At 42.0% G+C, this 17,828-nt stretch overlaps 1 protein-coding gene across 5 annotated transcripts in view; it reads left to right on the top strand.

Moving 5' to 3' along the window:
• The first annotated feature begins 3,333 nt into the window (after positions 1–3,333).
• The window catches only part of gata3 (GATA binding protein 3), a 28,881-nt gene continuing 14,386 nt past the window's right edge, over positions 3,334–17,828 (top strand). For 2 of the 5 annotated variants that reach the window (XM_020515214.2, XM_020515213.2), the window contains exons 1-4: positions 11,701–11,863; positions 12,384–12,771; positions 13,920–14,459; positions 17,324–17,425. In XM_020515214.2, the coding sequence (XP_020370803.1) occupies positions 12,537–12,771; positions 13,920–14,459; positions 17,324–17,425 (877 nt within the window). In that variant the 5' untranslated portion in view covers positions 11,701–11,863; positions 12,384–12,536. Of the gene's footprint in view, positions 3,522–4,992; positions 5,040–11,633; positions 11,864–12,383; positions 12,772–13,919; positions 14,460–17,323; positions 17,426–17,828 lie in introns of those variants that run through there. The other 3 variants (XM_048610222.1, XM_020515215.2, XM_020515216.2) reach the window with 3 other exon arrangements.

Below are 17,828 nucleotides of genomic sequence, written 5' to 3'. Positions count from 1 at the left end.
CTCGGCATCCAGTTTGATGAAAATATCTTGCGGTGTTTTGGGGAAAGGGGGTAAGGCGCACAATTTCAGGTCGATCTTGTTAATTTCAGGTTGGAAATTGACACACTAATTAAACAGCACTAGACCACTCAAAGGCAGATTATTGGCCTTATCAGATCGACTATATTTTCCCAATTAAAATCGTAAGGCATTTCACTAGCCTCTGGATGAAAAATAGGGGACTTTACAACGGTGACCATCGTATTTTTACATCAGATTCATTGTGATGTATTAGATGCAATAAATTACCCGATGTAACAAAACATTGGGAGTTGAAAGGCTGATTATCTGCAGCACAGAGATAAGGCTGCATTATTCGAAATCATTATGAAACCGACGTTTGCGCTGACTTCTTTCTTAATCAGACATTCTTATCCTGGTTCCGTGAGCAGCACCGATAAGGAGCAAGTAATTTATAATTCGCCACCTTCACTAATATTTAAAAAGTCAAACCCAAGAACACCATAAAAAAGAAACCCCGAACGCAGCCCAGATGAAAAATTGTCGGTATTAACACAATTTAATTAAATTTTGCAGCCGCGGCGTCACGGATGGAGGAGGTGGGAGGTGGGGGATGGGGGGGGTGGGGGCGAGAAAATTGACTTTTTTTTAAGGATGTGGCTGTGACCATTTTAAGTGTGACTGGGTGCTGTTTGGAGAGACATTGACAACATATTAACATTTTCTTTTTCATAAATCAGATGCCCATGGTTTATTACATCATTGGCCATGATGTTAGATCAAGATAAAATATATGGAGGGTAAGATATCCGGGGGTGTCGTACCCTTATGGGGACTTTATCTCTCGTACTCTTCCCGTGCCTGTTAAAACCATTTTCTTTTTGTTGTTGCAAAATTGAGTGCTATTGAAGATGAATTGTTTAAATGAAACTATAAAGGCTTCTTTTTTAACGTCCACGGGGTGGTTGCAAACGATCATCAATCATAAAACTGCTGATATCGAAACGTTTCCAAACATTGCTAATTGTTTCCGCTTAGCAGACCTGGTCATTTTGTTATCGCTGGTTGTGTTTCATTGATTTAATAATAAAATTGTAAAGCAGCTCGTATGGACAACCTTGTTCTTAGTTTTGTCTGGTCTAAACAGTGGAACGATTATAATAGCAGAGTAGAATTCCATATTGAAGCAAATCTCATATGTAGTCACACGTTATAAGTGTGTAATCTTAATCCATCCAGTGCCAGACTCGTATACTTCGTTATTATGTCCCCCTACAATATGAATATGTACCAAACTGTGTGTCTGTGCTACAGAAGGCGAAATATGTTTCTGATTCCATTCTCGCTCTCTCGTGAGTCATGTAATGTCCACTGGAAACACCCAGAATGTTTATTTCTCAAAAAGCAGATAAAAAGCAAACAAGACTGACGGGTTAGTGGGCGGTTGTCACAATATAAAGGAGCAGTGCCTAGTGTATTGGATACACTGTCTAAAATCTTACCCATATTAATATATGTCAACTGGTACCAGTCAGATAGCCGAAATTGGATTTTTTTCACAAAAACGACATATTGTATTGGCAAAGTAAAATTCTTCACTGCCTCTGTCTCCGTTTGCAACCAAAGAAAGGGTTTTTTTTTCGCAGTTTCCTCACCCACACGTTCAAACACTGGTGCTGAACTGCATTCCCACTTGGTCTCCAGAGATAGCACTGATAGTTCTATCGATCGATTAAGAGAGAATGGGGCTGCGATAAATGGGAGACGCCTCAAACTCCTGCCAATTACATCCAGGTTCACGTAAATAAAATCATTTGTGAAAAAGTATTGCAGAAAATTAATATTCAGTCAAATCAACATACATTCAAACATTGTTGTTCGCCTTCCCACACTCCACTCCCCAAAAAATGTATATTTGTTCGACTTTTGGCATCTCACTGTGATTCTGTGAGATCAATCTGAAGTGGGCAATACGGCATATTATGATAAATAAAGATATTGTATATATGTTTTGTAGTTGCAAACAATAGAGTCGGGAGAATAGCGCCCGTGTAACGGTGCCCGTCATTCGACGCGTCATCTATTTTATACAGCATACATTAGGAGGAGGGAAACAGATATTCCCTTCATTGTAATGTATCCTGCAATAAACATAAAGTCCATTTCTTCCATGTCCTGACTTTCTCGGAATTATTCTTTTTTTTGTAGAGGGGGATAAAAGCTAATCTGTAACTCGCCCTTATTGTTTCCGAATGTTATCATGTCTTGTTAGTGACTTAATTATCTTGAATCTATTAGCTTGATTGAATTCGCTTGGCGAAGATAGAAATTGTGGCGATCAGTTTACAAGCAGATACAATGAATGATATTAAAGTCCCTTTCATCAGTCCAGTGAGGTTTTAGCCATCACACCTCCACCCCTCCCATATATACCAGCCTGTTATAAAGTAACTGCCACCATAAGCAAAGTGAGCCCATGTCTATTAGGGAGATAGCGGTGTGTGTGTGAGGGCCTAGCTATAACTAGGTGCAATATTTAATTCATCATTTTACTGACCGAGGGATGTGAGATCATGTCTCCCTCAAAATTCAGTTTTAATTTCGCGTGGGGAAAACAAAATGCTACTCTCACTGTAACAAAATCGTCACTTCTTTTTTTCTTTGCAAAGATACCATCAGTCAGCAACACTTTTGAAAGATTATCTTTTCATTAAAGACATCGATTCCAAGAAGTGTATTTAGGAACATTCCCCTGTCTGTTTGACGGATACCTCCAAGCAGTTTGTAAGCTTGAAGGTCTCTGCTTTCTCAAACATGGTCACACTCCCAGTGTCTGACCGTGACACGCTCCCTCCCAAAGTTTGGCGTGAATAGCCAGGTTAAATGATGCAAATACTAAGGACCGGCCCGTTTATTTCATTCACTCGTGTCTTCGTGTTTAAGGTAGAGAGAGAATTCTGCAGCAGAGAGGCAAGAGATGTCGAGATGACATTAAACAATCAAAAACAAGTGTGCATTTGGTGATAAGGTCGGTTCCGCTAATATAACCGGCAAGTCCTTTCGTTCCTCGACATTTTAAACCCCTCTTTCTGCTTTACGAGCATTGAAATAACAGCAAACAGCGTGAAATAATTTGCATTTGGAAGATACCAGGTCTTACTCACATCACAACCGCGTTTATAAAAGGACACCTTTGCTGTTTTCTTTTCCCTCTACACCACCCCCAACCCCGCACTACACCCCCCTCCCCCATTTGAAAATCATTTAAATGAGAAATTAATCGTATTTCGTGGATGGTCAGTCTTCGACTTGATCTGAGCTACCTTAACAACCCGGAAGAGAACTCGAGAGGCTGGCTTTACGGCTGAATGCAGAGTTTGGTCTGATTGAAATAGCGAGTCGGGCTATAATTGCACATTGCTCGTCTGTCTGTCACGGGGCGATAAGTTTTGGGAGAGAGATCAGGGGAAAAAAAAACACAGCGAGCTGCTAGCGCCAGACTCCACACAAGAGCTCAAGAGGTCAGTAAATATTTATATTTTCTCAACATCTTCCCCACGTGGAGTGAGGCCGACCCCCAGAGGCAGTCAAACGGAGGGGTGACATTAACGAACAGTTCGTTAAACTGAGAATAACATAATCGAGAATAAACGCGCTGACAACCGCTGAAATCGTACTGTATTCTGTTACCTTTACCGTCAATAGCCCCCCTTTACTGTATTGTATTTATTTCTGCGAATCCCGTTCAGAATTAAATTATCAATCCAAGGTCGGTTTCACAGTTTGATTCGGGAGTCAATTCAGGAAATCAATTACTTTGCAAACCAACCAAATGATGCAGTTTACACCTAAGTGGGTTTGGTTGGAATTAAGACACCGGTGCTCAAAGCTAACGGTGAAAATACATTGAGTGCAATTCATCTGGGACAACACGGCATTCAGACCTGGGCATTATGTGAGGTTATTTTTCCCGAAAAAAAAGCAGCGTTTGAGTAACTATGTGCGTGAGATGAAACTCATCTGAATGAATTTCCAATTCTGACCTTCGAATTAAGTCTCGTCAGAACTTCATTTGAGTCCAACAATGAAGAAACTGATCTCATCAATAGCCATTGTCCGACGGCAAGGCGCATTACAGTGGATGAAAATAGCCTGCATTTATTCGTATTTACTACCAACCATTAGAAGTAGCGATTGGGACACTCTGGACATTGTTCTCATTATCAACTAACTGTCATATAGTGCATGCGTCTGAGAAAGCGGGGTAACTGCTGTGGGTTGGGGGGGGGGGGTAGCTGGGAGAGGGGGAGACCACATTCTCCTCTTCTGGAAGGGACCACGGTTAAAGAACATCGAGGGGTGAGATAAACAAAGTTATAGATAACAAACAAAAAATGCACTGTTAGAACCGCACGGGGTAAGAAACAGCTTAATTAGCTTGGGCTTTAACCTAAAAGATGCAAGAAAACGCTCAGAAAGCGATGACTGTCACCGTGCCGGTGTTATTTAACACGCTAGTCATTCATTTTAGCTCCATTTCGAAAATATCCTCAGATTAGAACCTCGGCAAATTGTGTTTTTTTTGTGGATGATGAATATTAGATTCTGTTTCACCGTAATGGTGTCCCACGGCGGAATTTATGAACCGGAATTAAATCTAATTTTGGGAGGGGTGTCGGCAAATAGGCAGGTAAATTGCGCTGTTTATCGCCAGGCATACTCTCAGCAATGGTAAAACCCACTGCGGTTTTGTTCAGGAACCTTCCTGCTGTTTGGCAATGAGACATTTTATGTAAAATGTTCCTAATGGAGCTGTATGATTAGGAGCTGCTCTGGACTGGGCCAGTGTACTGAGCAACACTGTGAGACCCTGATGGAGCAAGAGAAACAGAAGGTTGAGGGTCACTCTGCAAGGTCGTCATCTTACAGCCGCAGTGTCTCCTTGCAAACAAAAATATACTGATCAATTTCATGTTCATTTCACTCTTTCAGAAAAGCGTCTCTACCTCCTCTTGGCAGACTGGCCAACGGGAACATCAGTAAGTGGACTTTACATTCATGTATCTGATTATATATCTGCTCATTTATATGACTTGTCTATAATCCACATATGTGTGCATTTATGGATGGATTTTGGATTCCTCAGAGTAAATGTATATAAACATATGTGCGGAGACACATATATGTGTATATACGTATGTGGAACTTTTGAAATATCATTCCTGAGGATAAAATAACATATAGGGGCATATAGATTTGCATTTCTATCCGGGATTTCAATTTGTCATTATTTAGGATAATCGTGGTTTATCGATTGTAGCAAAACGTTGCATATTTATCTGGTTACTTTGGAGAACAAGAAGCCATAAACGGTTAGTCCACAGCTCCTGTCCCTCTCTGCAGTCTCACACACTGCAATCTCCTCACTCCCACTTTCGACTCATCCTTTTATCTCTCTCTGTCGCCGCTGGAAGAACCTTTCTTTTGACATTACAGAAGTGACACTTTTTTTGTGTGTATGATGCTGTTTGTGAAACTGCAAACTTACTGTGGCATATAGATCAAAATAAGGAGGAAATGAATGAGCACAGACACGCACAAAGTTCTTCCTTTGAAATCTACCCCAGAATAGATTTGCAATCAGTTCGCCATGCGCGCCGTGTTGCTGATTTGACCCGCAATAAAAACGTTCATCTTTTAAATGCGTAAGTGTTTCTGGTTAATGTTTTTTTTTAAATTGGAATGTTGAAGTGTTAAAGCTAAATGACTGTCTTAGGGAAAAAAAGCAAAGAACCGCGTGAATAGATTCCGGAGTCCCAGTGCATCCGGATAGAATCTGAAAAAAGACCGAGATAGATACAGCATTAAAATAAAAACACTGAAATTGCTGGCAAAACTCGGCATCTACAGATGCTGCCAGACCTGCTGAGTTTCTTCAGCAATTTTTGGTTTTGTTTCAGATCTCCAGCATTCGCAGTTCTTTGTTTTATTTTCGCACCAGCTCATTCACCAGCTAAACTTTGCGATAAACCATGTAATGTCTGCTGAATAATATGGCCGGTATTTCTCCCTTGCCATCCCGTCGAACTTATAATATTGAGGATAAATAAGAACGAAGGGAGCCGGAGACAGAGAGGGATGTTCCAATTCTAACTATCGGCGCTTTCATTCCCTAATCTGCTACATTAAACATACACCATGTCACCTGTGAGAGGCGATAGGTCCTTCCGAATACTCAAGGGGGAGAACACTGGAGTTCAGAATCGACTGTCGGAGTTATCTCCGTGCAGTCATTGGCCGCTATCTCAGTATATGCCAGGTCGAGTCTTCTACCTGACAAAGCCAGAGATATGTCAATAGCTCCGACCAGCTCTCCTCCATCCCTCATTCTGTCACAAGGAAACACAATGACTGGCTGCCCTATGACAGTAAACCGGACAAGTTAAAACAAAACATAAGCTAAAATACATATTGAGTCTTTTAGGGAGGCCGAGAGACAATGCTGGGACACGCTATTATTGCCACATGTTGGAACTTACCATGAAGTATTTATTTTTTCTAGAATGCTTGCCTTTCAATTGTACACTGTACAATTTGGCCACAGGCAGTCACTAGAACAATTCTATTGCCCTTTTAGACAATATTGGGAAGAAGGAGCTGACACCTTCTCGCTCCGTTCTCGCGCAGAATGTAATTCTGCTTCTAGTTTAAAGCATTTGCAAACATGCAAATTGTTTAGACTTAACATTTTCTGGAAAATTGTGGAGCGTTGTGACTCTACAAGACACTTAGCCCGTTCTACACTTTGCCGTCCTCGGTCTGAGGTGGTCCAATACCAAAAAGATCATTGTGTGTGGGTTCGTTCAGCTTCCAGCAGGATTAACAACTTGTACACAATTTCTCAGACAGTAGCTCACCAAACTTTGAGAAGAAACAACACGTTTTGTTTTAACAAAGCGAAACTGTTATTAGGAATCTGCAGTAATTCCAACCTAAGTCGGTACTAATAGAACGCTCCTTTAGATAAAAACAAGTCGGAGCTAACCATAGAGTGAAACTCACCGGAACTTACCAACTTGAAACCTGAAATTGACAAGTCATGGCTTTCGACGTTCACACGCACAAGGAAGGGTTTTACACACACACATAGACTTACACACACACACACACACACAAGTAGACACACACATAGTCTCACACATTCCCCCCAACCCCCTTACACACACACATAGAAACATCCACAAACGCATACACTGACACGTATACATGCAGACTCGCACATTGTCCTCCTTATACACACAGGCACGTACAAGTATATGTACAGGCACTCAGACTCACACAGCCACTTATATACACAAGCACAAACACACACATACACATGTATATACACGCAGACACGTATGCACAGGCTCACACAGCCACACACGCACATATACACGCAAATATACACACATAGATACACATAGACTCTCTCTCACACACACAGGCACACAGGTATACACAGACAAAAACACACTCACCCTGGATCCAAAGCGTAACACATCACTACAGGCACATTTTCACAATATCTCGAACATTTCTTTTTTCCCTGTGAAACTATTGTACGATCAGCGATTAGTCATTTTGCGCTGCTCGTTTTTTTTTGATTTCGCCTGAACATCGCGTTGATCAATTTTCTGATGAAAACGCGTTTCTCCTGTGTGTCACCATTTAAGTATAAATCTATCAGCATGGTAACACCTTTACTCCTTCTGTAAGTGATAAATCTGATAAGAATCGAATTAGCACTTAAATAAGAACGTTCTGGCGAAGTGCGGAGGACAATAAATAACAGCCTGTCCTTTGTGCCTACAGATGTCTCGTTTTCTTTATCCAAACCATTCGCTTGTGAATGTCAGATCAGTTCTATAAATCTAGAAAACTCTGGGTTTATATCATTGGTCGATTTAGAAAGAGATGTGCTAGTGAACTGATGAACAAAAAGACGCTGTAATTAAGATCCGAAAGAGAATATATGATGCCCAGAGAAAGACCAACGAATTGTATGGTCTCGTTTTATTTTAAAAGCTTTATAAAGATGTTTTTTTTTTAAAAAGAGATACTGATTATAATCTATCGGGGTATTTCAATATCTGGTTTTAAAGTATTCCATCCTGTATCTTAGATACCAACTAATCCCGTTCGCTCGTTTGAACGGATCTCGATAATTAATGCAAGTTAGTCTCTACGTCTGAAGTTTTTCTTGCTAGTCAGCTCTGCCTTGAGGCTCGCTGTCCTCAGTATAACCCTGTGCCTTAGCCAGGGGCTATTTATATAACTTTACCTGTAAGGGGAGCGGTGATTGAACCGAATATTAGAGGGCGATTGAGACAGAAGATCAAAACCGACCGCAAACAGCACAGGGTAACTCTTAGCCGGTTAATTAAACAATCATTTCTGACGAGTCAGGTCTGCCCGGTTACACGTGGTCTAACTCCAATGCGGTGCCTGATCACAGCTCAACAACAAACATCCTTAGGCTTTACGAAAAGATCGATGTGAATCGACGAATAATGCTCCCAAGGCAGAGTGTATGTGTGTGTTTTTGTGTTCTTTGGGGTGGGAGACAGCACTGACATCAATCGTAGTGGCGCGCCTTTTAAAATTCAAATCAAAATGAAGCACTCCTCCAAAAAATACACAATTGAATTTTTTGCGCTAGTTGTTAAAACAATGGCGCCCATTAGCTCTACTTCTGTCAATCAGCACAGACCATGTAACTGGGCGGGATTACAGAGACAGCGAAAGCATACTAGCCCACAACACACACACACACACACACAAAGGTCTTCTTCAGAGATCTGTTAAAGTTACAATTGCAACAGGAGTATAAAAAACACGGGCAGATGCAACAATTCCTCGTCGCGAGCCACCGAAATGACCAAAATTCGTTGGTTTTGCCCGAATCGTGTGTGGTCGCCTCAATAAATTGTGGTCTATAGATTGTAATTACAGTACCGACTGTTCCCGTGACATTACTCATCCATAAACTTCCGTTTAACTACTAGGGGCTTGTTAGGCATTGCTGAGATCCTACCTGCAGCGTAGGAATGGGGTGGAGGTTAAAGTGTCCACCGGCACCATCGTCAGCATTCAGTACAGAAGCGGTACATGAGGGAGCGGGTGGATTCCCTCATCCCGAACCCAGGTTAGATTCGGGTTTACAGTCTCAGTTCAAAATTCCCTTTACATGCAATGGGGCATGAGCAAGTGAAGAGAGTTCAGAGCGAACCGTGACAACTATATGCATTTGCAAAATATGCTTGGCCTGTGGAGCGCTAATTGAGCATCTTTAACTTCATTCGGTACTATTCGCTAGCTTGGGAAGCTTTCTGATAGGGAGGAAGAAGTGAGGGTAACACAAAAGATCATAATGGAAAATAAAAAAGCTCACTAGTATGAAGGCCTCTTAAAAATAAAGCAGCACACCATTTATTAAAACAGACCTTTGAGAGCCTACGCAGTAAATATGTACTGTTTATAACGATGTGTCACGGGTGGATCAACGTTACCAGCCGCAAGCTATAAGATAAAATCAACCATGATATTAATCCTTTTCCACAGGAATATTCAAATTAATTCAAAAAGGAAAGGTAAAGTTTTATTTTTGAGAGGTGAAAATGGTTATATGGTTACGAGAGTTTTGAATGATGATTTTGAAAATTGATTGAAATAAAAGGTCTTTTCGCAAATCTTTTTCTGGCAAAACAGGAACTGTGGTGTTTAGGGCTCTCTATACAGTGACTTGAGATCGAATTGGAGTTATTTGGGCTGTCTACTCACTATATAATGGAGACGTTCAAGTGTCTTATAAGGGACAGAAAACAAAAGCACCAATGCATTTTCGGCTTAATCAGTGAATTGCAATCTGGGCAGATGATTGAGGTTGGTTAACTAAGGGTGCATATCAGAATCTCCAGATCCTTGCGCATTAAGGAGGCTTGCGGGTGCAAATCAACTTGAGGAAAAGTAATATCCCACTACCCCCACCAAAAAAGGGAGAAATCTTTGATCTAAGTGAAGAATATTCGCTCTCTGACCTAAACAAATCTATGTTATGTGTTCTGTGGCACTTCGCTTCCGCTGGCCTTCTGACTGAAATTCCCTCTTCACTGCCTCATTTCCTGGCTATTTATTCAGCTAATGACGTCACGTCAAGTGGCGTCGGCATGGCTGGCCATTTCAGTAAAATGCAGAGCATCAAAAGAGCAACCTCCCATTTCCCCAATTACATACTGTTAGCCTGTGTAGCCGGCCTGGGAATTAGACTCTAAATACCAGCCCGCGGCCCTCCTATTCCGATGCAGTGAACTGGAATGATTTGCCAGTGCGAGGCACTGTGCCTACCTGACACGATTCAATTCCGAGAGAATAGTTGGCTCCCAATCACCTGTCATCATTCTACATTTCACATAGGCACCTCTAACAGCCTTTCCCAATTTCAAAATAAAATGATTTTCCCTCTCATTCTCTAACCCAGACTCCATCTACCCCTCCCAGCACAGATGCTCCTGTGGCGCAGGGTCCCTGCTTCTGAACCAGGAGCTGTGCGTTCAAGTTTCATCTGCTCCAGACACGTGTCACAATATTTCTGTACCAGGTTGATAAGTGAAAACATCGATCTCTACCCGTCGCTCTTAAGGTTTCGCAACCCCTCTCTCTTCCCTCTAATAAGACTTTTCATCAAACCTACACCTTAGAGCAAGGTGTTGGTTACCAGTCGTAATGTCGTTTCACGTGGAGCTCTCTCTCTCTGTCGATCTTGTGCTTTACAAAGTTCCTGTCAGGCACGTTGGGACGTTTGAGCAGCAGAAAGGCGCTACATAAATGCAAGTTGTTGTCGCTCTCCCCACGTCGGACAGGCAGAACGGCCGAATCTGACCTTTGCCTGCCGACAGTTACCTGCCATTTACACTGCCTCTGTTCACATGTGAGTGAATATTTTATTACTTTCTTCACATGTGAATGCATACTTAAGTCATTTTGCCTTGGACCTGAACCGTCAAGGAGTCCCTACGTTAAAGCGCCCAGGTGTTGCTCACATATAAATCGAGAGATTTAAAACGTACCAAATCACTGGGTGTTTGGACAGCACGTCTGATAAGTGCTAAAACAAAAATTCCAGAACGAATCGTCTCTTAAAAAATATATAGGACTTTTCAATTAAAAATGATAATTTTTGAATGACTTTTGCGGGGTGTAGAGGCAAGTCGGGACAATGTTACATTGCGGAAGCGGGATGATTGGCATTTGTAGTTTACCAATAAACTCTGACTTCTGCAACCACCATCAATTCCACCCCCCACACCCCTCAACCCCTCAATCCCTCCCCAACACGCCACAAACCTTTTCCATTAATCAACTTTGCCTCTGGAGGAGGAGGCTTCCTCTGATTGTTCGAAGAGAGAGAAAAAAACCTCCATTCGGCCCCTCCTCATTCCAACCCTCTGACAATGGGTGCCCAAAGAGTAGCCAATGGGCGTACTTGGAGGGGTGAGGGGGCGGGCGCCGTCGTCCACCAATGGGAGGGAGGTTTGACCGGCCAATCAGAAAGGGGGTGGTGTGTGGTTGGGCGGGGCCTGAGCCTCCGGGGTGCAGTGGGGGAGGAGGGTTCTGATTGGCCGCGAGGGGGTGGGTTGTTTTTAAGTTCCGACGCGCCGTGCATTGAGAGCTGACTGGCGCCATCCGCCAGTTCAGAGAGAATGCCTTCACTGTGAAAAAAAAACTGGGACATAAACACCATCTGATCAGCTCACGCTCCTCCAGCCCCTAGCTCATGTGCGCGACTGACAACCTCCTGAGAGCCAGCGAAGGAACAGCAAAGGTTCGTTCAGCGCTTCTTTCTCTTCCTTTTCCACAAAAAAAACCCAAAATGACTAAACCCACTAGCTCACCTCTTGAAAGGACGAGTGCGTTGCGAAGTGGTTCATTTTAAAAAAAATTACAGAACAAGACTGGAATTAAACAGCGTCAAAGCTCAAATTTAGCAGAGCATTATTGATTGGGGATTTACATGGTTAATGTTTGGTTAAAGGTTTTTATTTGGGGGCAGTATTGGATACCAAATGGATTCAGGCAATGGAACTAATGGTTTTTTTTAATGTTCCTTGTTCAGTTAATAACTTTATTCGCATTCAGCGATGCGGGACCTTCAGTGTTCTCGGTCGTTTTAAATTAGTTTCGATTTTAGACTTACTTGTTTTTCTCTCTCCACACCCCCCCCCACTCCATTTTATGAAGAGTCAGGTGTCAGTTTCAGATAAAGTAACCTTCGCTTTCCTTTCGTCTCTCCCTCTCTCTCTTCCACCCTCCCCAACACCCCCACCCCCTACCCCACTGTACAGGTGTATGAGAAAGCAGCGCCGAAGGATCAACTTTAAGTGGATTGTGTAAACTGAAAAATAGAGCTCGGACTTTGAAGGGGACAGGGACTGTAATCCCAGAGACAAACACACACATACCAAAAAAAAGGGGGTTGCATTCGAAGGTTGGCCGCGATGGAAGTGGATCAGCCCCGCTGGATGACTCACCATCATCCCGCCGTGCTGAATGGACAACATCCCGACTCTCACCACCCAGGCTTGGGACATGGGTATGTGGACTCTGCGCCCTATCTCCCGTCCGAGGAAGTGGATGTACTTTTCAACATTGATGGCCAAGCGAATCACGTCGCATCATACTATGGAAACTCGGTCCGGGCCACCGTGCAGAGATATCCACCACCACACCACGGTGAGAATTTGTTACTTTTCGCGTTTACTGTCGGGGTGCATTGTAGACTCACTCCATGTAACCACACACATGTTTCAGTGTAGAAGTGCAGACGCATCAGTTTGCCTTTTGAGTGAGATTCTTTTTTTTAGAAAAAAGAAAGCCTTAGCTGACAACTTGCAAACTGACACTTCTAACATTTTTTTTTGCTTTCTAACATGTTTTTATCCGCCTCTACAACTTTATTCCAACTACTTTTGATAATCACAAACGCCAGGGATATAGAAACAAGATGAATTGTGCTGCCGTTTCTTGATCCGAATGGTCGAAATCTTTAGTAAGAGGGGCGAGTTTAGCGTGAGTACTTCCCGGATGTAATAGAGAGGGGCTTTAATTTTCCACAGAAAGACCCACTAAATTACGATGCCTATTGAACCCCATGTTTTCCAGTCGCCCGGGGATTATTGCATTTATTGTTACTTATCGCGAAATTTGACATTTCCGAGCTTGGACTCCCTAAATAATGTTCTATTTTTGCGACCCTTTGCAGCGTGGGCGTTCATTTTGTGACTTGTTGAATACGCTTAAATGCTGTTACTTGCGGTGTTTGTTCGTGACAGGTTTAGTTGTAGCTGGGAGAAAGCTGTGTACATTGTAAACTGAAAGTACCTTTATGGACTTCTATTTCTCAGCTGCCACTTTGCGTGTTTTTGTGGCACACACACCACATAGTATACAAGGAAGAAAAGAGCATTTGTATCTTAAAGGATATATCTGGATTTCACTTTGCGCAGTCCTTGCCTTGAGAGTGAAGTACCATATTCAATGCTGTACACTATATAAAGAATGTTTATGGTCAAAAAGAATGCATTTCAAAGTGTTTAGCTTTGCCTAAAATGAACCAAAATGCTTCTTTGGGTCAACTCATTATCCTTGTTTTGTTTTGGAAATGTAGTTAAGAATGAATTTGGTATAATTTAAATAAGTAGTTAAAGTAGCAAGAGGGGCCGATTAATTTTAACATAAAATTATCAAAATCTAAAATGTTTCTAGGAGTTACAATGGAAAAATAAGTTGCTAAGACTGAAATTGTGCTATCAATAAGTAAGTTTAGGGGTTTGGATGTAATGCTACATTTACTGATCAGCAATTTTATTTTGTCATTTTAGGGAGTCAGGTTTGCCGCCCTCCTCTGCTTCACGGCTCTCTGTCCTGGCTTGATGGAGGAAAATCCCTGGCTTCTCATCATAATGCTTCTCCTTGGAATCTGAGTGCATTCAGCAAGGCTCCACTCCACCACAGCTCCCCAGGAGCTCTTTCTGTCTACCCTCCATCCTCATCAGCCTCCCTGTCAGCAGGACACTCCAGCCCTCACCTCTTCACCTTCCCCCCTACCCCTCCCAAGGATGTCTCCCCTGACCCGACCATCTCCACCCCCGGGTCGACCAGCTCCAGCCGCCAGGAGGACAAGGAGTGCATCAAGTACCAGGTGTCCCTGGCTGAGGGCATGAAATTGGAGACAGGATCCTCTCACCCCAGAAGCAGCATGGCATTAGGAGGGTGCTCATCCTCAGCCCATCACCCTCTGGCCTCTTACCCACCTTACGTCCCTGAATACAGCTCCAGCCTCTTTCCATCTGGCAGCCTGTTAGGAGGATCTCCCCCGGGCTTTCCTTCCAAATCAAGACCGAAAGCACGTTCCAGCACAGGTAAGCTTCACTCCATTTCTTACTCAACAACACATCTAGCAATGTGGTGCTCACAGAAACTCCTGGAGGCACTGTGAAATCAAGGTTACTGTATCAAATTGATCATTTTTCCTGCATGCTTATCATGTGGATATCAGTTGCTATTTAGTTAGTTAATTATGAGTTAGATATTAATCAGAATCATTTAAGATAATGTGAACTTGTGATTGGAAAAACAAGTGTTTAACCATTGGACAAGGGTGCATAAAAGACCTCAATCCCTTAGAAAGCTTTAATGAAGATACTGGCCTGATTCAATAACTGCATGCAAAATATAAAATGCCTACTACTTTGCGGGCTGTAAAGGTCCCAATCTGACTTACTTATGAATTAAACAGATTTTTTTTAACCAAATGAAAATTTCCTTTGAATTTCAATTTGTAACAAGTAAACCACATGACACTCACCAATAGGGGTTAGTGTTCACTTAGAATTAAAAGGAACCAGGGCACATTTGCAGTAATACAAAGCATCCTGTGATTATATCATTATTAGTAATACAGCCTAGAAAGGAACATTCTTGTTCTGGATGGCTAGAAGTTGAATCCTAAAATCCCTCCAAATACTCCCACAAATACACACACAAAAACTTATGCACATGAAAATGCTAAACTATTTTAATAAGGAATACAATAATGGACATTACTATATTGATCCAATTTTCAAATCTCAACACTGAAAATAAATAAGCTATCTATGTTAAAATCAAGTCACACCTCCTATTTCCTCATTGAGCAGCACAGGTATAGTCAGTCGTTCACAGATTGGCTGTCAATTGTATTGGGAGCTTAGATGTCAGCTTGTTACTCGACCAACCTGAAGACTTTGAAACAGAAGCAACGTCTTTCCCATTAAACATTGCACCTTGCAATAAAAAAAAACACAGCCTGCTTTTTTAGCAAGCCCTTTCTATTATGTAGCATTTTACTGCTGAATTTAATCCAGTGCTGTTTTTGCTGTGAGAACTGGAGCCAGCGATCCTGCTGATTCCGATCGGCTTCCCTGAACTGTATCGGCGGAGCAGTTATTGGGACAAGCAGACTGGCCCTTTTCGTGGTTTCTGTGTCTTAACTAATCCAATTATTTTCAGACTGATGCACGCGACAGTTTCATTGTTTATCCAGAGCTGTGAACTTTAATAGATTCCGGACGCGCAAGGCACAGGCCAAACTGCAGAGCAGTCAACAGAGAGAGAGGGAGGGAGAGGTGGATGTGGCTTGGAGGGTGGAAGACTTAAACAAATAATAACTGCCATACTGTCGGTGATTGAATAATCAACTGAGCCCCAGATTATGCAGGCGGCTATTGACACTTGCTGTAATTAAGGCAGGAATCAGCCATTGAGAATGCAAGAGCAAAATACAAAAATGGGCGTTTATGGGCAAAATTGAATGCTACATGTCTTAATTAAGACCTCTATTTGACTTCTTAAGTAATAACGCGTTAGGCAATGGGTATAGAAACCACAGCAGATCCCACAGAAGAACATAGAAGTGGTTTCTCTGCTCAGCAATTTTTACATTGCTATTTCTTTAGCGATTTGAGGAGTTTATCAAAACACAGATTAGAACAAAGCTTCTGAGCGTTGTCGGGACGGTGTCACCAATATGTTCCTCCACAGCCCTACAATTGATGTTGCTGGGATAACTGAGAGATTAATAACTATTTGTGTGGCAGATTAGATCCTGGGGCTAATTTATTGAAAATTACTTGCATCAGCAGCATTTCTACAAAGCGGTTCTTGTAGTGTTGTATGTGGCAGCAGACTCGGCGTAAGTTGATACACGTTAGGAGAGAAAAAAAAAATGTTTAAAAATAGGTCACTTTTGTCCTCAGCCTGATGTATTTTTTTTCGCAGGGCTTATGAGAGACTTTTAAAATGCATTAGTTTTAGGTATTTGCGGTTTGGAAAAGCCAAATCGAGAGCAGGTTTTTGCGCAACAATATTCTCTCTTCCCGTTTTTTCCTCTTTAAAAAAGGCAATGAATGCAAATATTTGAAGGTAAAATACTGGGAGTGTTTTTTTTTGTTCAAAGTACGGATGCCTTGCCTCGTCTGTATTCTTCTGTAGAAATAGTGTATCAAGCTGCAACTTTTGGAAAAACGGTTAAAGCTTGTGGTTAGGGTGCGGATGCCTCTTCTCAACGTATTTACTCAATACTCAGTGCACGGTCTAGATTCACTGAGACGCGAAAGAGTCACAAGGCCAGAAAAGAAACGATCAGGGGGCAAACTAAAGGAGAGAGTAGGTTTGTGACTTATAAGTTGAAGGTGGTAGTGCAGAAATAAAAGGATGAAAATATCTGTAGCTGTGATATTACCAGTTAACTTTTGCGGTTGTCACCGTGTACACGCGCCAATCGGAACATAGAAACATTGGTACTGAGACAACGGGACGTGTTAATTTCCTCCTCCTCCCCCTACTCTACACCATTTACTGTACACCACCCCTTCAAAAAATACACATCTTTACACTGTCCCCTCCAGCTCTGTACTCTCATTTCAAGCTCACTTTATTTCCAGTCTGACAGTGTTCAATAATAACCCCCAAATTGCCAGCCAATTACTGACTCATGCCTTTAATGTTCTGCTAAGCTCCAAGTGGGTCTTGATTTGCGGCGAATTTTGGACTTGTGAAAATGATAATGTTTTGAATTTGAAGACACCTCAGGATTGATCACGATAATCCTCCCTCCCCCTTTTTTGAATGTTTATTAAAAAATCTAATGCACAAAAGTCCCTTTGAATGTGTCTGAGTCCATTCTTCAGACTGACATACAGAATAAATGAGCAATGCATTGACCGTTCCCCTTCTGTTTTTTCAGGGGATCGCGAAAAAATACTTCGTGACTGTAAATTGCACCATTTGGAAGTTGACCGATCAAGCTGTAGTGAACTGGGGATATGTGCATTCGACATTTTAATAGGTGTGCGACTTTATGTAGGTCAGGACATTGTCCAGTCAATGGCATATGATTGTCAAAAAAAAGATGTCAACTGTCAACAGCTAGGAGTGCTCACATAGTGTTACAATAGTTGATGTGCATTTTTTTGCTATACTGATGGAGACAGCCAGCGTTAGCACAGTTGACATTTTTGCATCTCAAAATTAAGATTTTTTCCAGTATCCATGGCATTTTATTGTCTTGCAATTTATTGAAAACTGTGAAATGTACAAATATCCACTGTTTTATCTTTTGTGCGTGTTGGTACATACATTAATCATGTTGTTAACGTTATTAATATAACCTGTTCACGCTGACAATACACGCATTGCTGACTCTTATGAATTTGACCCGAGGTTGGCAAACATAAGACTGGCAAATATTC

The sequence above is a fragment of the Rhincodon typus genome, chromosome 22, assembly GCF_021869965.1.
Source record: "Rhincodon typus isolate 14 chromosome 22, sRhiTyp1.1, whole genome shotgun sequence".
NCBI classification, from domain to species: Eukaryota; Metazoa; Chordata; class Chondrichthyes; order Orectolobiformes; family Rhincodontidae; genus Rhincodon; species Rhincodon typus.
Note: the sequence above shows the minus strand (reverse complement) of the source record. Positions and strands in the feature narration are given on the sequence as shown.